This window comes from Lepidothrix coronata, unplaced genomic scaffold (genome assembly GCF_001604755.1).
Source record: "Lepidothrix coronata isolate B3197 unplaced genomic scaffold, Lepidothrix_coronata-1.0 Scaffold172, whole genome shotgun sequence".
NCBI lineage: Eukaryota > Metazoa > Chordata > Aves > Passeriformes > Pipridae > Lepidothrix > Lepidothrix coronata.
In genome coordinates this window covers 920,777-944,584 of record NW_016690352.1, presented here as the reverse complement: position 1 = coordinate 944,584, position 23,808 = coordinate 920,777, and the positions used below count along the sequence as shown (strand labels likewise).

Sequence of the window (23,808 nt, the reverse complement as noted above, 5' to 3'; positions counted from 1 at the left end):
TTCAACTTCAGCTCTTTGAGGCCCACTAAATTTGAAATCGCACTTGTTTGCTCACAAGCAAGCTAATGAAATAACCCATTTTGTGAGAAAATTAAATTGGAGCCCACATGAAAGTACTTGACACCATTTAGGAAAAGCCAGCCTGGCTCAGAGAGCACCACTCCAGGCTACAGGACCAGTCAGGCAGCAATGCAGACTGCAGGTTGCTGAGTTTTCTCCTCTCTTTCCATTTTTCACCACGAGGCAATTTCCATGCCCAAATGATTCTCAGGAACAAGGCAATGTGACTGGGCTTAAGATGCAAAAGACAGCATGGCCATCCCTGATTTTCTCACAGCTTTGCTGCACATCACAATGCTGGGAGAGGGAAACCATGGATAGTTTAGGATAAATTCACTGGTGGTTTGGAAGCTGAGAAACTTTGACTTGTGACAAAAAAAAAAAAAAAGGTAAATTGTGTCTCTCAGAGTATTTCAGGGCTAGTGATGGAGACTGTGGGTATCTGAAATTTGGAGGGGGTGGGAGAGAAGCAGTGGTTCATAACCTGATGCTGCCTACAATAAAAGAAGTCTGAAAACTACAGTGTACGGGGGCATCCATCTCCATCAGGTATGTGCCTTAACGGAAGGCCAGATCTGCACAGCACCTAGTTTGGGTTCCTATTCTGTCTGAATAGCTCTCAGGGAAGCAAACATCTTCCACAGGCAGCAGAGAGGATCCCAGAGCTGTGTGAGCAGGCAGCGTGACTATCTACCCATACTCTGTATTTGAGGACTAGGGTCTTCATATCCCAGTGTTCTCACCTGTGGTCTACCATGTCATTACTTACCACAACAGAAGAAACCAAATTAAATATCTTTACCAGTCTACTTTAACTGAATACCAAAATCCAAGGCCAAGTCACAAAGGTGGGCATGGTTGATGAGGCATTTTAGAGTTTCATGACATTTTTTAAAGGAAAAAATTAAAAATAATGTTTGGCACTTTGTAATTCAGAATTTATTAGCTGGGAGTTCCTTGGCATAGGGCAGCACCCATCTGTTCAGAGGAAAGATCAATAAACCAAAGGAAAACAGGAGGTATGCAGAGCTACCAGCAGGAGAAGTTACAGAAGACCCACACAGGTGAAGTTCTTCCATTACACCAAAACAGCATGAACTTCCTTTGTTGCCCTCAGGTATCATAGCCACAATCTCTCTTCCCAATCTGCTAGCTCTCCTATCCACCCCCAAGATCCCTTGAGAGGAAGGAGCACCCCTAAACTGCTTTGGAAGCCTCATGCAGTTCTTCACGGTGCCATGTACAAGCTCATACTCAGAAGCCCTCCTGCACCTCCCAGCTGTCCTCTTCCTTGGTTTCATCCACAAAATGCTCCCCCAAATTCCTCTGATCTACATCCCATGCTTTCTTCACTGTTTCCAAAGATATGGACACGCAGCACACATTCCAACTATGTTTTCATGAGGAGCAGAACCTAACCCAAAAATATATTTTCTAGCCACAGCAGAGAAGTTTTGGGGAACATTCACCTCTTCCAATTGTGTTTCAGGAAGGAGCACACAGTCTCATCACTTTTATTGAATGCTGAAGGGAAAAAGCATGAGGAGGTTGATGAGAGATCTACACAAAGAATTTGGCATTGACTACATGGGAAAAGAGAAAAGCAAGAACTATTGTTCTTGCACATATATAGGTGGACATCTTAAATATCTTCCCCAAGATGAAATTAAAACAATTTTATATTTCAACACATTACCTTAGACATATTTAGCTGAAGAGAAAAAAAAAAACTTCTAATAAATGCAACATCAGAATTTTTATTTACAAATTGACTGTTATTCAACAACCATTCTCCACTCAGTTTGTGGAGGAAAAAGTGATAGTTACATTTTCCAAATGGGAAAAGAAAACTCTCCCCCTTAAATGGATTCCACAGAATATTATGCCAACACCACTGAGCAAACAGGTTATTCTTTGTATTTAAGTTTCAAAAAAGCACATAATTTTATAAACCAGCATATGGAAAGCAAACACACTCATGTGCATTTAAACGCAGCTTCATATTAACCTAGAGAATTCACTTTCAGTATATGTCAAAAAATAAAGACAGCAATTGCAAAAATGTATTTATATTAGCTATTTCTCTAATGCTCATTTCAAGAGCTTAGAAACAAAATACCCTCTTCATATACCATTGGAAAGTCAACTAGTTGATTATAAGCCTCAAAAATATTTTGAAGTTATTACTGAAAATATAGTTATTCTCTCTTTTGCTCTCAGTACTTGAAGCTGAAAATGTGAAAGTATTTTTCCCAGATATTTCCTTACTGCAATTACTTTCTTATAAATAAAAATAGTTATATGAAGAATACAATGTATTGCTATGAAGACTAGACAAGCAAGAGTTACTCTTAGAAAAAACACACATACACAATATATATATTTATAGATCTACATCAGCAGCAATCACCTCTTCTTTTATTTGCAACAGTGGTTTCATATCTTCATTTGCTTCACATGGAGGTTGGTTGTCCAGCTGTTAGAGAGAGACAGAAGAAATTGGTAAGTAAAGTCTAGTTACTGAAGAACCTTCTTGACAAAAATTAACATTTCCAAGTTTAAAATAGTCAGAAAACGGTATTTCCAATACTTATTGAAAATTGTAACACAAACTGAAGTATACATTCTGAATCAAGCAATCAAAATTTAATGAAAAATACAAATTTGAGTTTAATCCAATTATAGCACCGCAATTATTTCAGGCCAAGTAATATTCCACAGAACATGCACCTTACCAAGTTTCTAAGAACTATTTTTAGCATTAGCATAGAGAGAGTGTGACAGTTTTTCTAAATTTACCCTTCAATAATGAAATTGAAATTTGCTAAATACCTGTTACAATAGAAAGAACTTTTTTTTTATTATCTCTCTGCATATCTTTGTGGGCATCTGCCAATACACTCGTGTTCTGCCACAATGTTCCAAGTTCAAACCACAAAATTAACATAAAAATGTGCAAAAATATCACACCATAACATTGCACAGTGAATATTAATAACCCTACAGTTTATCAAACCTTTTTGCCAATATGTTCACGTTCCAAACTAATGAATAATTAGCCGGGCTGATGTCAAATGACAACTGCAAAAAAAATAACCTGCATCACAGACCAGTGCTGTGCTGCCAATACATTTTCACTGCAGTAATTGCATAGCTGGTTTTTTGTATTATTCAAATAGCCGATTTCAATTACTCATCACTAATTTAAATACTTTATTCTGTACCTACAAGTTCATACAATTCCCGATTTACTTGTATCTCATACAATTATGTTTTGAGGTACCCACTGGCCCAAGTAGATGCAGTCTGAAGGGAAGGGAATAGAACCATTTCTTTACAGATCAGCTCTGCTTCTGAAAGGCACTGCTGTGACTTTATGGGCTGTAATGTCAAAGACAGACTAAACAGCAATTCATCTTTGATAAAATTACTTATTCAAGTCATTCAGCAATTTTTCCCCTCAAAAGAAAAGACAGAGATAAAAATAACAAGAGCAAGCTCCAGAGTGAATCTCCCACAAATCTAGATGCTTCAAACAGAGAGACATTCTCCAAACATTAACTCAGAGATATGACCCAGCGCTTTGGATCACCTCCAGATGGAAAGGGGTGATTCTCTTCCTCCTTCCACTGATCACAGTGGAATCCTTGCACTCAACATTAGCCTCTGTGAATGCACTGTTAGCCTCATAAGGTGTGAAGTTTTCTGGTTTTAGCTTGGGCACCACACAATCATTTCTGTGACTTTCCCTTTTTCCTGGAAGCCAAAAAGAGCCTGAAAACAGCAACAGCATCAGATGCAGAGCTTCTCTTTTTCTGAGCTAGGTTTCTCAGCCCAATTCTTGCTGAAATGCTGTAGCATGAGTATCCCTGTTCCCTTCACTGCCCTCTGGTCCACTGTGAGAAAAATGTGCTGGGTTCATAAAGAAACATGGAGATGTTTCCCAGGAAGTAATTCAGAAATGCTTTCCCTTCCCTGAAATTTATCATCCTAGAGAATTACATATTTGCTATACAAAAAAGAGCCATATAAAACTCTCAAGACTTGTCACAATTAGGAGGATGTCTACCATCATCTATGACAGCAGAAAAAAGGACCTCAACACCACTATACAAAGCCTTAACATCATGCTCCAGGAAATCAAAATTCTGCAAACCATAAAAAGGAAAAAAATTATACTGCACCTTTTAATTAAGATCTGTAAGTAAATCAATTCCTCCTGAACTTGTACCTAAATGAATAACCAATTACAGACCTATAATTCCAATAACAATAGCATTGCAAAAAGAAACCAGCATTTGTGCCACCTGCACAGGATAAACTAATAGCTTTCCAGGTATGCATTAGGACTGAATTAAACACATATTTCAGATTACTTTTTTTAAAAAAATGTTGACACTTTTTCAAAAAGGCTTCTCTGTTATCAAGACAAGCCTGTTTAGCACCTGACAACTCCCTGACACCATTTTCTCAGATCTATGAAGAAAGGAAGACGACTATACCATGCTGTCTGTTTGAAGCTGCATAATAACAAGGTGGTAAAATCAGCTACCGGCAAGCAAAAGTTAGGAATGGCTACCCTACAAAAGACAGAAACTGGCAATCAGATCTTGCTGAACCTGTTACTAATATACCAAATGAAAGCTAAACATAAAAGCTATCAAGCTGTACAGCACAGAGAAGAACTACAGTCATGCACACTGCAGTTGGATTGCCTTACTTTTAAATCTGATATAGCAGTCGTTGCAGAAGAGTTTGTTGTTTCGGATCCTAACTTCAGCTCCAGAGCGGGATCCACCAAGGTCGCATCCACAGGCAACACACTGTGTCATAGATAAATAATTAGGAACTTCTTTCAAAATACTAAGAAACAAAAATGCTGTTCAAAAGCAGCTCAGATTAAGCTCAACAAAGCTCGACCCATAAACCCACAATCAACTAGAAGCAAATGTGTAACAATTAGTAGATCAAAATGCAACCAACCCTAAGAAAGTATTTAAAGGTGACGACTGGACAATGAATAGCAGAGATACACCAACTAAGCAAACATAAAGCAGATGGTTTTTAGAGATTAGTTCATTAAATTTAATTTGAACTTTGGACTCTCTGAAAACTCTGGCTTGGCACGAAAAAAATTTGTTCTCTAGATGGCAACAGTAACTTTGGCACAGAACACCTGGGTGTGTTACTTGCAGATTTCCATGTGGCACTACATGCTGCTGGTGTCCTCAGTCCTTTGGCACTCAAAGCAGCAAATACTCAGGCACTCCCAATTTCCTGGATTTGCAACATCAAAACAAGTTCTGATTTGGAGAGATGGGGTTGATTTAATTTTTCTTGCATAAACACATAAGGGGCTTGACTGCTTTCATGCTAACATCAAACTATTTAGCTATGGTAGCTAAACATGTATTTGCTGTGAATATGAACCACATCTGGAAGGAATGTAACCCAAAACATAACACTCCCTTTACTGAATTTACAAAGCACAGATAGTTTCCCTGCTTAACCAAGTAATGAATCTTTTGGATGTCAGTCTGTTCAACAGCTCATTAATCTTCAGAAATTTGAAAAACAGAAACTTGGTATTTTCTTGTGTAGGTTAGGAGCTACAGGTGGACTCCCTTGCACAGAATACGTTTTGCAGAAAGGGAATGGCAACCAGTCCCCACGGATTAGTCCTGTCTCTCCTGCTCAGGCAGGCAGGACCAGGAAGATCTTTGAGTCAATCCGTCGTAATACTCCAGGTGATGCACTTGAGCTGGGCACAGAAGAAAAGTGTTCTGAACCAGGCACAGAAGTCTCTTTCTTGAAGTCATGGAAGAAGTAGGGTCCAACAGCATCTTCAAATCAGAGTCTAACTCCTCATCTGGTCCAAGGCCAGGGGAACTAGGACTGCTTTGCCATCTTCTGCAGGCAGGCATTTATTCTTTCAGCTCTGCATATGCCCCAAGCTGATGGGAAATCGTGTAAGTATGTCTCAGTGCCAAGCATGACCTTATATTCCTAGTTTCTGACCATGGCTGAGTAGCACTAAACACAGCTTCTGGTCTGGTTCTCAGTTTTATCCTGCCAGGCTGAACTCTGCAAACATGTCTTTACCTGGAAAACACCATGCGAACATTGTCCGCTGAGATTAGCTTAGAAAGGATGGATCCTCTTAAATGATTCAATTGCCAGGTCCAGGCTGAGATTTTATTTTTTATTAGAGGAGCTGCTTTCTCTGCGAGAAGTGGTTCAGCATCTTCTGATATTTTGCTGCCCATTCAAAGAAGAACGAACTTTGATCTCACAGTCAAAGTGCTCATCTTACTTATCAAAGTCCTGCCTCTTAGCTCTGGCATTTAAGAAACACTTCCAGAGTGAAGTGCTAAATGCCTGCAGACAGGACTGCCTCATGGAAATATGCATGCACCACGCTGTCAAGAGTAGAAGGCAAAGCAGGTGATTAGTAAGACCCCCTGTGAGCATAACACTGAGTAGCCATGCGTGCTCCTGATTAGTTCCTGTTCCTTCATGATGTGACTCCCAGCTCTCACCTTAAAGCAATGTAAATGATAACAAAGACCAAGAGACTCAATGATCATGGCTGCTCCTTTGCCCAGAACGTTATTACAGTATGAACAGATTTTCTTCCCACTGACTGACCTAAATATAGAATGAAAAACCTTAAAACCAGCTTGAAAAGGTGTAAAAGACAAAGAAAAGTTAACAAATACTTTTTGAAATTAAAAATAAAAAACATATGGGTAAAAAGTGGACTATTATGCTGCTTGGGGAAAATAAACTGAAAATTAATATTATTTAAATAGATCTGAAAGCTAGGGAAAACTGAAGTGTTAGAATTTAGATCAAATTTACATAGGAACAAATTACGAAATTCTGTCACATTCTTGGCAGATATTTCATTGTATAAAATAGCTCCTACAAATAAAAAGTATACTGTTAAGTTTGGAGAGTAAGCACACAGGTTTTGTGCTCCCGTCTTCTTATTTGTGGGGAACTATTCAGAAGGCCAAGACCCACCATCTGCACCTTGTTAGATAAAAGAAGGCTAGGCCTGGACATATCATATTATGTTAACTCCTTGAATATAAGCCATATGGAGGTCAGTTTCCATAGATCTACCAAGATGTTACGAAATGGAAGTGAGAACAAGAAAGAAAAACATGGTTAAGAAGGTAATTTTCTTACATTATATAGAACATAAAAGCCTTGCTTTAAAAAACAACAACAAAAAAAGTCAATTTATCACAAGTGCCTGAGAAGTGTAAGAGCTAGTGAAGTAGTGTTCACTGTTGTTATATATAACACATAATTGTGTGGGGATGATTCTCTGTAGTCTTCTCCCAAGGTATTTTTAAAATGTCTCAAGTATGTAAAACAGCAGAGTTATCTACAGTACCGCAACTGAATTCCTTTTTTTTTTTTCCAAAATATGTTGCAATTCTTGCTTTCTCCTCCTAGATTAAAACCAACATCCTACTCTGTAATTCTCCAGGGTCACGGGTTATGAGCATTCCTGAGTGCTCCTCAAGATGATATTGGCCACATGCCAAGAAGGGGGGAAGAGAGACCAAAATGAGGGTCATAAAGCGTGGGTTTCAGGAATCTTTTGTTAAAACAAACCAAGGAAAATAAATGTCAGAAATGCCATCTGGAACAGGCCTTTACTAATCATTTTGGTAACCAACACACAGCTCAGAGACTGCAGATTTATTATTCCAGTTCCTTTGTTTTTTTAACCAATGTCAAGCAGTGATGACAAAATCGTGGAATTTTTTGAGTGACTGGAGTAGGGAGGTAATATGAACCTGTATTTCCACTGTCCCCTCCAGCCAGAAAACTCCAGGTACTCGTTAATCTACATTATGGACAAGAATGCTGCTGTAAACCACCATATACATGCTCTTTAGCGCTGCCCAGAATTTGTACCTTCCCAGAAAAAGGGTACACACTCACCTGCTGCGTGTCTGGGACCCTGGCTGGGAAGCAGAGAGGGGAGACTGAGCCCGAGGGGCTGTCTGAGACACAGATGGGGCCCTCGCCGAGGTGGCCACAGGAGGGGCTTTGCTGGAGGAAGGAGTGCACATGTAGGCTCGGTTTGAAGTGGACACTGGACGACTAAAATCTTGACTAGAAGATAGAGATGAAGAGGAGGCAGACTGGTTCAGCCATGAGTGGTGCCTCCACGAGCTTGTTCTTGAAGAATCAAGATTGTCCAAAGACTCCCCCCTGCAACAGAGGTACACGTATCTCAAATGTAAATGGCAGTACAGCTGGAGCAAAAGAGCTATATTCTGATTGTTTAAAAGAGAAAATCACTATCCTAGCATCTTTAAGACTTTCTAGCATGAATATGTTTGTCTGATCACTCTGAGCAATGTTCTTCACACCATAATTTAAAATCTATGAGTAGCAAATTATCCTTTGTGCCCAGCCCTAGTTCTCATGGGAAAAAGCAGGTGAGGTAAAAGAGAGGTGGCACTTAATGACTACTTGATAAAAGCAAAACACTCTTCACTGCAGCTTTATCAGAGTGAACTGTATCAAAATCCACAGAACAGCAATAGACCTCAGATACCAGGTTTGTTTTTGTTTTCTCCATGGGATACCAGATTGAAAATAACAATCCACCCAGTCCGGATAGCATCACCTAGGCACAAGGTGTTGGCCGAATAGCCAAACACTCTCCTGACTGATAACTCGGCTGTTTCCTAAGTGACAAATCTAACACTCATGCATTAAATAAAGAAAAAAAAACCCATCCAAACTTTCTGACATATTTCTACGTTAAAAAAGGCATACACCTTAGCCATAATAATTAATTTCCACAGTACGTTGTCATGCTGAAATTCTTAAGCACATCTGTCAATGACAAGGCACACCACTGATTTCTATTGCTGCTATACGAACCACGAAATAAGCAGCTGAGTTATTTACAGGGCATATTCACATTCCTTACTTGCAAAAACCACTTAATCCCAGCTGTAATATAGCTACTTTCTTCCATCTGTGCTGCTATGCAGTTTACCTTACAGCATTTCACAGCTCTCTGTGCTCTGTAATACAACCTGAAGTTCAGAATAACCAAACAAAAATATTTGATGAGAGACAAAGTTAATTTTTAATGTGATTCCTACCTCCTCATACTATTGCTGTACAGACTAATGGGCTCCTTATGTACACTGGAACTGCGCTGCCTTATCCAGCTGCTGTCTGTGTGTAGAGATGTTTTCTTTCTCATTTCCTGAAGGATTTGCTGTCTCTCCAACTCTGCTGCAGAGAGGTTTTGTTCCTTCTGAGACTTCTTCTGTGACTCACCCGTATTCCAGGACCTCTCCGAAAACCTGCTCTGGGTACCTGTGTGGACAACATGTGCAAACTTCAGCCAGACACTTTAAGGCACAAAAGTAGTTATCATGCTGTCAGAGCTCTGGCTAGAACTCCAAAAGCTACAGTTCTTCACTATATTTACAAGTTTCTCCAGTTCTGTTTTACAGATGAGTAACCTGTACCAAACTTGGCAATACATTATTATAAATTTTTTATTTGTATTTCCATTAATGTGGCCTTTTACATAATCCTTAACTTAAATACAAGTATTTTCCTTCACTTCTTAAGTGTATACACATCGATATTTGCTTGTACATATATATATACACACATGTACTTTTAAAAGGGCGTGGTCTCTTTTAGTGCCATAATTTGGACTCTTCCTCTAATACAAACTGAACCATGTATAAAATACACAGCTGAATAGCGGGAAACCTTCCTTTCCTTTAAGAGTTCATACTCTCTTCTTCCATAAGTTGTCTCTGTTTACAAGAATTTCTTTCCTCATTCAAGGCACCAAACACAGTGCTTATCTTGCTTTAGATAGATATATAGGGGAGAGGGAAATCCTTCAGATAACTTCTCTATTATTTGGATGTTGTGTTAACTACTCAGTTGAAATGAGATTTATGATATAGATAGCCTTTGAAAATTTGGAAGCGGAAACAAATAAACCATCTTTCTCCAATAGGTATTGACATATCAGAAGGCAACAATTTTTTACTTCCTAGATCCAGTAGCCATTCTTTACAGGAAGACTAATTAAGAAAATTACTGAGCAATAAGTCATTCAATTGAAATTTCCATCCTTTAAATACTGCTCTGACTATTATATTTATTGTTATCACTATAGCAATATATTATATCAATATTACCATTATAAAATATTGTGGGAGTTTACTTGCTCTTAAGTTTCAATGACCATGCCTTAATGTATGAAAGCAACACCATAAATCTGCAATATATCCTCTAATACAACATTTACTTTTCTTTGATTACTTACGACTTTTTTTAACCATGTTTTAGACACAGGAATATCTTGCAGGCATTTTCTATTGTAACATATTTTTAAATCTGGTTTGTTTGTTTGCTTTACACACATTCCTCTAACATAACTGAAGTCATTTAAATAAACTGGAATACAAGACAAAAGCCACTGTGATAATATTGAAAGCTGACTTTTAGCTCTGTTACTCCTACTAACAAATTAAGAAGATAAACAGTTGTATTAAATATGCTAGCATCTTGGTATGTGCAGATCTTTTTTGTTGACAGAGTCAACATATCAAAAGCATACACATCTTCAATGATATATCTACATGACTGGTTTAATCTCATAAATATCAATCATTAAAATTTAGGCATCTAAAAGCTGTTTGTAATCACTGCTACAGTCTTCAATAGAGAAGTTAATCATATTTGTCCTAGGTTTATATGTTGATTATATGAATTTCCTCTTGCTGTTGTAAATTCATTAAAGGAGGGCATGGTACAAATTTGATTTACAACACAGCTATCAAAAAGCACTCTGACAATTAATTTTCTTAGGATGACTATGTGTAATACATCTTATTTTTTTCTCCTACGCTTCCCCCTCCCCAATAAATTTAAAAATAATGGAAATTAAACAGTACTTACCATTTCTGATTGTGTTGAATTCATTCAGTTCTGAAGTTGACTTGGACTTATTCCTAAGGATATAGAAAACATTCATTTTTCTGTCTGAACTAGGAGACCTCATCACAGACTAAGATCTTATCATTGCATACCATAGATCCACAGACCCTTTTTTTTTCACCATCCCTTCCATCAACAACTTATGCTGTACTTAAAACAGGAGACAAAAATATCCAAAGAAAGACCAAAAGGATATTAAGGGGAAAAGAGATGTCAATATTTAGATATCAATAGGTAATGACCAACAAAAAGTTAAGATTTTGTACTGAAAGTTCCCAGTGCTTCAGGTATAAGGGACTGGTCATTGTATTTACTTAAATGAAAACACATAAAAACCAAAGTCCCTCCCCATGGAAGCTTTGTGAAGACTACAGTCAGACAAAGGAGTGAGAACTTTCAAAGCAGATTTATAAATGATTTGGCTTCATGAGAAACTTAAATGATACTTCAGCACTGTTACCAGACTATAAACAAAACAACTCCTAAAACACTGCATGCAAATTGTTCTTGGAAAATTTCTTGTTCACCCAGCAGCATAATTTTCTAATGAGTTTTAGCCAAGAAATGTCATTCAACAAATGTCATATACAGCAAGACAAATGGCAAAAAGTTAGCTTTATAATAGTACGGAGCAGTACCTTCAGCAACATCTCTCTGCTGAATTATTAGTCTCAAGTAATACAGCCAGTTTTTCAGTTTAAAATAACTCACAAAAGAACAGAAATCCTTTGCCGAGTCACAACTCACAGCTGCTACATTAATGCGTTTACACATACAGCATTGGCTTTATAGCAGCATTTTGAAGGAGTCTTGTTCTTTATCTATAGACAAATGATGCATAAACTACATCACTTTTCTTGCTCCCATAAGTTCTTACTGTCTGTCCTATGGTGCAGACTTATTTTTATTATCTGTTTGGAAAGATGCAACAATTTCATAGCTACCTGTACTAAACGGGAGCTGTAAAAAGCAGGAAAGCCTTGCACAGGATGATTTTAGCACCTGAGTGTCCTTGTCACACATATATCCAAGATGTAACTATTTAGTGCAGGCACTTTCTGCAGTTAAATTTAGATCTTTCATTAGTAACAGATCCATTGAGTTGTACCCTGTAAGTTTTGGGGTTCCTCTTTATATAAACAAGGTATGCTCACTCCAACTACAAAAACTGGTCAAATACACAGAAGTCATCTTTCAGAACTATTGTGAGATGCAATCTAAACCACCTGATTTGTAAAGTAAGAGAGTATAACTTAAAAATAACTTGTGTAACTTAAAAAGTGGCACATCTTCTATCTCCCTGATAAATATGCTGCTGCTGTCTCCTACTTCCCTTCTTGTTTACTCTCTCTTAAGTCTCTCTTAAGTTGCACAACCCTGATTGGGATGATTGCACCTTAGTTTGTATAGTACGTTATGACACAAGCACAATTGTATCTGAAATTATTTTCCAGCCGGGTAAGTCTAGTACCACCCACATATTTACTTCCTTACAGTTCTGTTTCTCCCAGTAAAATACCACTGACTAACTGCTGCTTACAACACCGTGTATCATTTGCCAAAAGTTTGGCAGCTTGTTTTTTCAATATGAAAACAAGCCATAAAAACTGCAAAACACAGCAGCAATCCAAAGCGTACATTCAGCTGCCATTAATAAAGTTTATTAGAAGTTTAAAAGCCTTCTGACAAAGAAATGGTGATGTCACAGTCTGTGCTGATATTCAGTATCACACACACCTGTCAGCAAATGACTGGTCAGGTTGCTCCTCAATGGTTTTAGAAACTTCATAACGCTCATAATGCCTATTGAAAAAAAAGATACATTATGTTCATATACAGAAAAAGACACACACACATACATATAAATAGTTCCTACGGAAAATATTCAAAATAGATCCTGAAAGAGGAAAAAAATCTAGAGAAAAAACAGTTAAAGTTCTAAGGAGGTTTAATTTTATCAATCAGAAATACAACCAACAAAAGAAGACAGAAAAAGAAAGGTTATCAGAAAAACTGCCAGAAATTACATTTTTGCGAAGTGACAAAACTAGCATGCCAAAATGGTTATTGCTGAAGATGTTTCAGCCTATGTATTTATTCATTATTACCTGTCAATGAGAGGATGGCCAGCTCGATCCTCTATTGTTTTAGATACTTCATAGCGCTCATAATGTCTAGAAGCAAAATAAAGACAAATGAAAATACATATTAAACAAAAAAATACTCTAGAAATTAAACAAACACTAAGTATGCATAGAGAAAACTAAGAAAGTTCAGGCGTGTTAACTAGAAACATGAAAATCTATGACTTTAGGATGCTGCAAAAATTACAAGCATCAGTGTACAACAATGATTATCTCATCTATTCCAAAGCTAGGAGGCAAGTTTTGTTCAACCACAGCAGTTTCCTAAAAATTACATTTATATTCTAGAAAATTGTATAGGTACAGTTTGTAAACTCACAAAGTTCCACAGACAGTGCTCTTCAGCTGCCCGTCCCCAACCTCAGTGCTCTTTGCAGCAAGTATCATGCCTTTGCAGGTGTTTATATAACATTTCAGATTTCAAGTCCTATCCTTGAATATCATCTTAAAGCAAATATTTAACATCAGATATTTTAAAGTCCAGTTTCACTGAACTTGCTCCTTTACTGTTAAGCAAAGCCACCCATGTTTAGTAAAACACATCCTTTGGCAGCAGCAACCTCAGAAGCAATGAAATCCCCATGGACTAGAGCATATATCAAGGATTTAGATATGCAGATATTACAGCAGCTTAATAAGTTACCACGCAAAGCCCTATTATTTTGCAACGGGGGCAAGCTAAAACTGTGGAGATATCCTGGCTCAGCTGCCAAGAAGAACCTGTTCAGCCATTGTAACAACTGAGCCTCTGCTTTGCTCAGCAGGCATATCAAGCAGCAGTCATTTAGAATGAGCTAAAGTAACTCTAGGTCTTACAATCTCCTCTGCAAATACATGCAATTTTTGTAATCATATTATCTTTTCCTAAGACTTAACTTGATACCATGCGTTATCTTCAGTCATCTCTTATTACTTACATAAGAACAGGAGAAAAACCTCAAGAGAAACCACAAAGCTAGTCATACACAAGGCTGTAAGCTAAATGCACACAAAATACGAAAAAGTTACTGGTTTATTCTGTTTGAGACAGATTAATTTCCTGTGACATTAGTCTGAAAACTTCTGGGCAAGAATACAAACTTGCAAAGTAATAATTGGGGATTTTTTTGTTTGCTTGGGTTTTTTTAAACCAAGCTGTGGAAGAAGGTAGTGAGAGCAACGGATATTTCTAACAGGTAAGACAGTATCTGTTCACTCACATACCACGATATCCTTCACTGACAAGTTAACCCAGTAGTTAAATTGCAATTAAACTTTATTGTTACACTGTTGAATTAAATGAGAGAGAAATCTGCAAAATCAGTCATGCATTTGTTGGAAAAGCATTAACTTGGTATTTCTTCTGAAACCCTGTACATTGAGTCACTGGCTCTCAGTTTACAGGCTTGTGCACAGTTCTTACAAAATGTTCACAACTAAGTGCTTCATGTCATCTTTGATTTGGCTGTAATTACTGTATTTAGACTTCCCATTTAAAAAAAAAAAGAGTTGAAGTGGATTAATATAGCACTTGATTCATAGGGCAAGACTTTGTGTTATGCCTTATCCTTCTGTCTTTAGAAAGACTCTCCTACGGTATCTTGCACTGACTGATTACAGTATGAAACTTACATGAATATCCTTATATATCCAGGACAGACACACTCCCATTAGAAGTATATTTGAATTTGCAGAAGGAAGAGAGAGTAAATCCTATCACAAGTGCACACCTTTGGTACTGAGGCATCTCCACTGACACCTCCCTTTGCCTTTCAGCCTGACGCTTCTGTTCCTCCATCTCTGCCCGCCGCTTCTGTTCCTCCATCTCTGCCCACCGCCTCTGTTCCTCAGCATATTGCTGCTCACTCTCTTTACGTTGCCTCTCAAGCTCCAACTCCTGGAGTTCTCTTTCTTGCTCAAAACGCAGGGTTGCTTCCTCCTGGATCCTCCGTTCCTCCTGAAGCCTCCTCCTTCCTTCTTCCTCACGCAGCAAGCTCACTGCCAGCTCTCTTCCTCCATCTCCTTCTGGCTCCTCAGAAATATTTGCTTCAGGGCTTGTTCTCCAGCTGGACACAGATGGAGCACGAGAAGTGACAGATGTCGTATTTAAAGTTAGAACAGTCTGCTCCTGTAACAAAGAAAAAAAGTCATGTTTTTAGGGAAAGGAGCCATTTTTTAAATAGGCTGCTCACTCAGAAAAGTTAATTTATTCCATAAGAGAAGACTGTGCGAAAAGCATCCCCAACACTCTCAGTGCAAGATGCAGGGTGTACTTTGGTTTCATGTTTTGAGTGCCTGCTAACATGTTCTCCTAACTCAAGAGCTTCATTCCACACAGCAGCCTTAGCAAGCGCTAGAGGCAGCGCAGCCACAACTATGTGAAACATTCTGCTTTCTAAAGTATCACTTACATGTCAAGACATCCCTTCCCCACTTAAATACCCATGGAAAACAAACCCTTCCATGATACCCAGCATTTCTCCCTACTGTTTTCACTTAGAAACCTGAGACCTACTTAAGAGTGTATACACAAAGACATACACTGCAAGTGTATATCAAACCAATGAATTTCACATGAATCCTCATGTGGAGGAACCTCCTACTCTCCTCCATTCTCCTACCATTTCAAAGTAAAGCCTCAGACCTACCACCCTATGACTCTTCTCTCAAAGATGAGAAAAGGTTTTTCAGTGGTCAAAAGATGTTTTAGTTGCAGAGAATGAATAATGTTTATGGGTCCATCAAAACCTCTAATGATAGGAAAAATATGAAATGGTTTATATTCTTGTACAACAAAGTCCTCTAGCAGCTCAAAAAGCTTTCTTGTTGAAGTCCTAAGCCTTAAATTATTGTCTATTTATTCATCACTCTATAAACACAACCAATCTAGCTTGGATGCCTGAAGTAGCACTCACATAGCAATCAAGATGAGATACCTCAGACAGTGCCCATACTCAGGAAGAAACTTATTCATCTTCCCATAAACAACAGCCACAAAAGTCAGCATCTATAGGAACTACATGCATTCAATGTTTTAAAACATATGATAGGAAATCTGAAGTTGATTTGGTACATAAATTTATCAGAGCTAAGATGAACTGGCTGTCAGTAACACATCAGGCACTTACGAACATGTTTGATGATCAAGTACTGAAGCAGAATTTCAACAAGTAGCATGGCAGGTAAATAAACAGGAAAGGTGACCATTTCTGGGCACAATAATTAACACATGCTGTAACTTTTTGCCAACATATTTCTGGTGGTAAATTACATAACTAATCCACAAGCAAAAGGGTCAAATTCATCATCTCAAAACATCTCATTTACTCTTTCCATCCCATTTTTGCAACCTCTTTCTAGCAAGTCATAGCCAACAGTTTGTTTTCCAAAGTGAGAAGACAAATGACAGAGAAATTAATTTTTTGCCTACTTGCATGCATCTCATATAAGGGAAAAAAGTCCTCATGAAACTAGTCAGTGAACCCTTATTCATAGCCTACCTCATCAAAATACTTGGAGCTCTCTTTTTCTGCTTCTTGCTTAGCTCGTAGCCATTCTTCCCTCAGTTTTTCTTGTTCACGTTGGTATTTCTCCTGTTAAGTTAGATTGAAGTTAAATATGCAAATAAGAAACATGATATTTTTTATTTGCATTAAAATTTACTACTGGTATTTAAATGTGTTTTTTAACAGACCAGGGTTGTAAAAACACACATGAATTCCTCTAGAACGTTAGGTCTGCCACAAATTAAGTCCTGGCTCAAATACAATTCAAAGGAGTTCTATAATTGATTTTGGAGAATCCAGGCTTATTACGTGGTAAGTCTCCCAACAACTGATCTCATATCTGTTATATTCCCTGTCCTCCAGTTTAGTTACCATTGAACAAAAAATCAGCTATCTAAGGTATTTCTGGAAAAACAGAGTGATTATATTTAACTTGGATCTGGACACATTAATATGGTAAATATAAAGTGATCACTAAGTGAAATATGAGGCAGTGATTTGGTTTGAGCAAGAACTCTTGGTTCTTTTGAAATGTTACCTAAAAAAACCCAATTTCTGGACATCCAAATTTGTCTTATGACTAGATTTGGTATGAAATTGATATACTGTTGTAAAGCATTACTCAAGGCATACAGTAAATGTTTTGGTGGTTTTGTCAGTCACCACTTAAATCTAGGGAAAAGCAAAATATTTAATGATGTCAAAAGTATTCCTTCTAAGACACTGGAAATAAGCAAAGAGAGACTTTGCTTCCTCTCTTTGTATTTAAAAATTCTTTACTAGGATCACAGGGAAGAGAAAGATTATTACTCTTGCCAAATTTACTACTTCAGGACTAAAAAAGAAGCAAAGAAAAGTAAAGTAATGGCAGATAGGTGAGTCTGCTCTCAAGAAAGGGGAGCCAAAGTTTACATTCTTTAAAGCCATATCTTCAGGCATCAAATAGAGCATCCAAACCATAACAAAGACCACAGATAAGTTTAGGAAGGTACAGTTGTTGCTTGGCAGAGTTTGTAAGCTAAAAGGAACAACAAAAGATCAAACATCCAAAAAAGCAACAGAGTTGTTATGCTGTACTTTGACACCACAAATTTTTGCTGAATGCACCAAACTTATTTAGAGTTTTAAACTTGTGAAGAATAAATGATGTTCACTGATGTCTCTCTTAGCCATCAGATAACAAACTTTAGTTTAATTTGCAGAGATGTGTCTTTCTGAAAGTGGTTGAACGTGCTTATGCTTCATTGAGCTGAGGTCTTTGCAGAGACATATGCTTGGGTTTTTTGTGCTATTCTAAGATGATAAGCATTGCCCCTTTCCTCTGCAACACTCTCCTCCAGCTCAAGCAACTGGTTATCAAGGTGGTTTTGCATTAGCAAGTCCAGCTTCCTGACTCACAGAGGTCCTGGGAACCAGGTTGATTCCAAGTGATTAGCTGATTGCTAAATGACAGGATTCTAGCAGGCGCCTAACCGTGGCACCAGCTGCCTCCTCTTCATATACGAATATAAGGCAGTATTGCCAACTGAAGGTAAAACTCAGGCTAGAGGCAATTTTCTTAAGGGGAAAAAAATAAAACTCATAATCAAAAGTGAAGATTATTGCCCTTTATGTCTTCACTTATCCTTTAAATTCTTTAGCCAGTAAGGACATACCAGCCTTGTGAAGATTGAGCACTTCTGGCTATAGTGAATACACATTCTGGGTTTGATTTTATGAAGCTCACTAATGTATTGTCCTCTTTTTTCTGAATAACTGCTAGCATGTGCAGCCCAGAAAACATATCTGAGAATCTCCTCAGGCAATCAGTAAGAAAAATTACAGAGGTCACATGATACTTTTCTTTCATAACAGCTGCTGCACACAAGGGATTGACAGCCCATGATTATGAAGAACAATTATACCTGCAATAAACGGTCCTGCTCTTTTTGCCATTTTTCCTGTCGTTTTCGCTCTTCCTCTTGATCCCAAACCCGACGACTAGGAGCACTAATGGATGGGACTGGGAGCTAATATAGCACAAAAATGAAATAATATTATCCTCTTCCGTGTAATCAACATTCTACATTTTAAAACATAATTTTTAAAGTGAGAAATAGAAGCCATTACAAACACCAGAACTTTACAGTGACAAGGACCTAAATTAGCCTTTTATTCAAACGGACAGAGAGCAACAAATCTTAGTACTCTCAAATTTGATCAAAATTTTAAAGAAGTATAAAAGGCAACAGAAAGCAGTGGGCTTCCTGAAAAGACCAGGATTATACAAGTAATCAGTAGTTCATAAACAGCACTTACATCAGGCATTGCAGGCTCTGGGCCTCCTGTGAGATTTGGAAGGCAAGAAAGAGAAATCATTAGACCCACACATACTAACTACTGCAAGACTTGTGTAACTTTGGCAAGTCAGTTTTAATTTTTGCTTCCTTAGTAAGACATGCTTGCATTTGCCCCACTTAACCTACTCAAGAGCAGAATTTATTAGGTGCTTTCAACTAAATGTGCACAATTGTTTAAAAGCTTTACATGCTTACAAGTGCCATCAGCAATTGCTTGAAGTAACAGTACATCTCCAACTGTGGCAATACAGAGGCTCCTTACTATACCTCTCCTATTATTACTGTGAAACCCAACTGTTTAGCATGACCCAGAATGTGGCACCAACATAGAGAAGCTAATCACCTACTGCCCTTAACATGAATTAAGACAAATAGACATCCACTGGCAACTTCTCTACCACAAAACCATGTATTTCTCCTTTCCCACTTTCCTCCTTTCCCACTTTCCTCCTTTCCCACTCCCCAAAGCACACGCTTGAATTCAGTGAAGCTGTCACCTTTCACCACAAACCTTATGCTACTTGAGGCTATCACACTTGGACTTAATCATCTTGTGCCAAGATGATTAATAGAGAGAGACGTGTATTATGCTAACATATTAAAAGTCAAGAAAATGTTGAGAAGTACAAATTTAATTTTCTCGAGCAATATCACTTTTTTTGTTTGTTTACAGTGTAATTGTTACCTAGCTCTCCAAATTTAAAAAGTTTAATCTCCAAGTTTAAAGAAAACACATAAAAGCAAAAAGTTGCAACAGATTTCTGAAGTAGGACCACATGAAGCGGAAAAAAGGTCAAACTTCGGATACAAAAGATAATGAGTCAGAGGCTAGTGTCCATTCTATAGATGCACAATTTTGTTGTCATTTTCAGATCTCAACAGCCACAGCGGCAACAGGACAAACAGCTTGATCTATTGCAATTGCGCCAGGAGATCCTAAAGGGAGGCACAGACAGCACCTATCTTTGCTCCCCTCTTCTCTCACCCCTGTAAGCTTATGCTGAACTGCACGGGTTTACAAAGATGAATCTTTCATATAACTGTAAAGCTAAAGTGTCAAAAGTTTAAAATTAACATAACTGTATTGAACGTACAGTCTAGAACTAGAACCTTGTCCTCCTCCTCAAGCAGAGGTGAAATACTTAAAATATTGCTATAAAACTAATTAAAATAAATACCAACCAACAAAAAAACCCCCAACACCAACAAAACAGCCAACAACAAAATACCACCATACAGATACAATTCAGCAGAAGTATTTAAAAGCAAACAGAACCACAAAGAGATATATGCTGTGGCACTTCACAGTCACTTTTGTCAAAGAGTCATCACCACTAAAGGCAAAATCCTGGCCCCACTCAAATCACTGGCAAAATTCAACTGAAGTTCCAAAGGGCCAGAATTTCCCTCTTTCAGGCTACAGCAAAACAGCAAGGCATACATAGCCTGAAGACAGCATAAGACATATAACATTAGTGGAAGTATGTGAGCTGTGACATGCAGAACACTGAAAAGCAACCTACAAAACCAAAATTGAGTGCCTCATTTTCTGCCTTTAAAAGCTAGCATATTAAATTAAAAATTTATATTGGTCTTCTTGGGATCTTGTGATATCACCACAGACTGGAAAGCCAGCAGAGGCCTTTTTCCATCAATTTACATGAAAGCACAGAGCTGCAACTCAAGATAAACTCAAATCCAGAGTTACGTATTTCATCAACAGCTCTGACATCTTCACTAAACCTCTGCTGGAATATTCAGCATTATTCCTGTTTTGTAGGTAGTAGCAAACCAGACCAAAGAGTGCTATTCTTCTTACTTCTAACCAGTGGAAAAAAAAAAAAAGGATGAAGGACATAGAAGAGATTTAAACAGCTATAGATGTAAAAGAACACACAAAGACCCATTACCACAAAGGTAGACCCATGAATTGTAAGAATAACCTGATGACCCTGGGAAAAGAAGGGAAATTCATTATGTTGCTTCATTATAACTGCCACCAAAATTGCTGAAGAGGTAGAGCACCCAGCACCAGACTTGTTAGGAAGAGTATGCAGCAGGAACAATTTCATGGAAGTACATGAAATGTTAGCTCTTTGATTTACCTTGTTCAAAAAATTGTGACCGCCTTTTTAAGTTTTTCAAAGAAATAGGTTCAGATGCTATTTGAAAAATACAAAGAACACAAACAAGTCAATGAGGTGCCTTTTTTTTTTTTAAAGATTATAACCACTGGATAAGAAACTTGCTAGTCCTCTCATCTCGAGCAACACCACTTCAGAAAAACAAAAAGCCTCTGCAATACCAAGTAAAACCTTAGTAGGTTACATCATATACTGATTAGTATTTCATTTTATCACTAACAATGTCCAACTATAACAATCGTAGAAGTGTCAAACTTGGACTCAGAGTCTCCCTGTCTAATTTAAGCCTCCCTGACTGGGATACCACATTGGAATGAGGAGCCTAATCACCATTTCAGGTCATCAGAAAGGCATCTCCAGAGGGCAACTGATATCTTGGAGGAATTCTTTTATAAATTGCCATGTTTACTCAAGTTAAAATGAAACACAAAGTTCCTATTTAAGGATTATTATTCCATTAGGAAGTATACATACCTGGTTTCTCTCACTGTTGTCAAGTAAGGTTATAACTGCTCACAGCATCATAAGTAATTATTATTCATACAGGAATAATCAGTATCATTCTCCAGGAATAAAAGTAAAATAATAATAGCGAAACAGCTGCTATCCCTAAAACCTCACAACTGAAATGAGGGCGGGGGGAATACCAAAAGTTGAACACTCTTTACACTCTTCCTGGGCAGTGAAATAAATCAATACTAATACTGACTCAGTCTCTACACAATGCAGTAGCAATTACAATAAATTGTGTGCTTTCTTCTCTTTCACCCCTACCACACAGTAAATTTATAAACACTAATGAAGAGGCAGGGGGGTTTGTTACAGCTTTTTTTGTCAGTTCTCAAACTGCCTAGCATGTCATGGAAGCAAACTACACCGAGTTTAGATGCAACAACATGTCTGTGGTATCTGTCTAGCTTTCAGTTTATTAAGGTCTCACTTCACCCACTGTATAAAGCTTGCAATTATTACAGGTTTAACATCTGTGCTTGTTGCAAATGACACAATTAGCAGATGAATAGCAACAGTGGTTTACCTCTTTGTTCATTAGGGCCAAGATCTCCTTGTGTTCCATTTATCAATTTTGTTTCTGTATCCTGAAAAATTAAAAAAAAAAAAAAAGAGGTCTTTTTTTTTTCTTTTTTTTTGGAAGTTTATCCAGTTACACATCTTCCCTGACAGGAACTATATATCATGAAACATTTTATAACATTTTCCATAGAAAGATACAAAACAATCTAAAACTTTCTGAGTGTATTTTATAATGAGGCAACCGCAGGCATTTGAGGGAATCAATAAGCAGCTGTGAATTGCTGCAGAAATAAAAAAACCCATTAGTTTGCAAGAAAATGCCAGAAGCCAAGATCTTTCTATTTCAGCTCCTTGGCAGGTGGGTTGTTATTTATAAGTAATTTGAAATCTCGTATACGTTTGTTCTTTGGGCTGCAACTTCCATTTATGCTAATAACACAGGTCAAAGTCTTCTCTAAAGAAAAAAACACATTATATGTTTTAGTTAAAATATAGTCTGCACATGTTTTAATATCATTTACTGGTGTCCACTCATGAATAGACAGCAGCAAGTCTTTAAAACATCTTATTTACCTTAATATATACTTAGCTACATCTCCATATTTGCAGTGTCCTGTATTTTACTTGTACTGCTTTTTCTCCATCCTCCCATTACCAAGACATTACATTTTTATTTCCTTCTCCCAAATCCCACAAACCCTTCAAAAACATACTCACAGAACTTCGAAGGCTGCTGGAGAAATCTCTTTTTGTTGATATGGTGGAAACATTTGAAACATGTTCTCCAGAAGTTGCATCAATCCATTTATTTTCAGATGTACCTATAATGTTGGTAGCCATACTGGTGAGATTGAGGATTTTATGCCTTACATGTGGCAGGGAAGGCTGGTCTTTGCCCCAGTCTTTTTGGTATGTGGAGGATCAAGAAATTGATATAGACAGTAACGTCAAAGAACAGAACAAGAGTTAGTGAAAACACATTAAAATAACACAAAACCACACACAACAGAAGAGGGAGACACAGAAATCAGGTGGAATTTGTGAAGACAGGAAAAAGGGCATTTATGAGCAGACCGCCTTCCCCAAAAATGCACGTGTTAGTCATAAGCCAGGTAAAGTTTGCCAGATGTTTTGCTAATATGTGCTACAGCAGCTCAACATTAAAGAGCAGTTAGTATTCATTGGAAACTATTTCATTAACATTAGTAAGGATCGAGAAAAGTCTTCCAACTTTATGTAGGCAAGTTACAATGAGACTCATACACTATCCAGGGAAGGGTCATTTTCATGTCCATGCTCATCAGGAAGCAGAGAGGGGGGAAGAAAAGGCAGTCCAAACTAAACTAGCAAAACTAAAGAGGCAAAGACAAACGATACTCTTCTCTCAGACTTCATTATTTCTCCCCTCCCACTACCGAAAATTTTATTCAATGAGTTGTTTGCCACTAATCTTACTCTACAGTTGTACTATGTCCTGCAAAGCGATTTGTTTCTTGTCTCTCTCTCACTCTACTTTTTTTCTCCCCACTTACTGGTAACTTATTCTACCCAGCTTCCTACTAAAAGAATGTTTTGTATTTATACTGTGAAA

At 37.7% G+C, this 23,808-nt stretch overlaps 1 protein-coding gene across 16 annotated transcripts in view; it reads right to left on the bottom strand.

The window, feature by feature from the left end:
- Positions 1–1,794: 1,794 nt before the first annotated feature.
- LMO7 (LIM domain 7) overlaps positions 1,795–23,808 on the bottom strand; it is a 130,020-nt gene continuing 108,006 nt past the window's right edge. For 11 of the 16 annotated variants that reach the window (XM_017829976.1, XM_017829979.1, XM_017829990.1 and 8 more), the window contains 15 exons: positions 22,935–23,119; positions 22,222–22,282; positions 21,147–21,203; positions 19,001–19,026; positions 18,607–18,711; positions 16,697–16,789; positions 14,927–15,324; positions 13,182–13,247; positions 12,811–12,876; positions 11,035–11,087; positions 9,204–9,423; positions 8,023–8,295; positions 6,600–6,708; positions 4,781–4,883; positions 1,795–2,536 (listed from right to left, as the gene is read on the bottom strand). In XM_017829976.1, the coding sequence (XP_017685465.1) occupies positions 2,514–2,536; positions 4,781–4,883; positions 6,600–6,708; positions 8,023–8,295; positions 9,204–9,423; positions 11,035–11,087; positions 12,811–12,876; positions 13,182–13,247; positions 14,927–15,324; positions 16,697–16,789; positions 18,607–18,711; positions 19,001–19,026; positions 21,147–21,203; positions 22,222–22,282; positions 22,935–23,119 (1,838 nt within the window). In that variant the 3' untranslated portion in view covers positions 1,795–2,513. Of the gene's footprint in view, positions 2,537–4,780; positions 4,884–6,599; positions 6,709–8,022; positions 8,296–9,203; positions 9,424–11,034; positions 11,088–12,810; positions 12,877–13,181; positions 13,248–14,926; positions 15,325–16,696; positions 16,790–18,606; positions 18,712–19,000; positions 19,027–20,951; positions 20,994–21,146; positions 21,204–22,221; positions 22,283–22,934; positions 23,120–23,808 lie in introns of all 16 variants that reach the window. The other 5 variants (XM_017829978.1, XM_017829983.1, XM_017829980.1 and 2 more) reach the window with 5 other exon arrangements.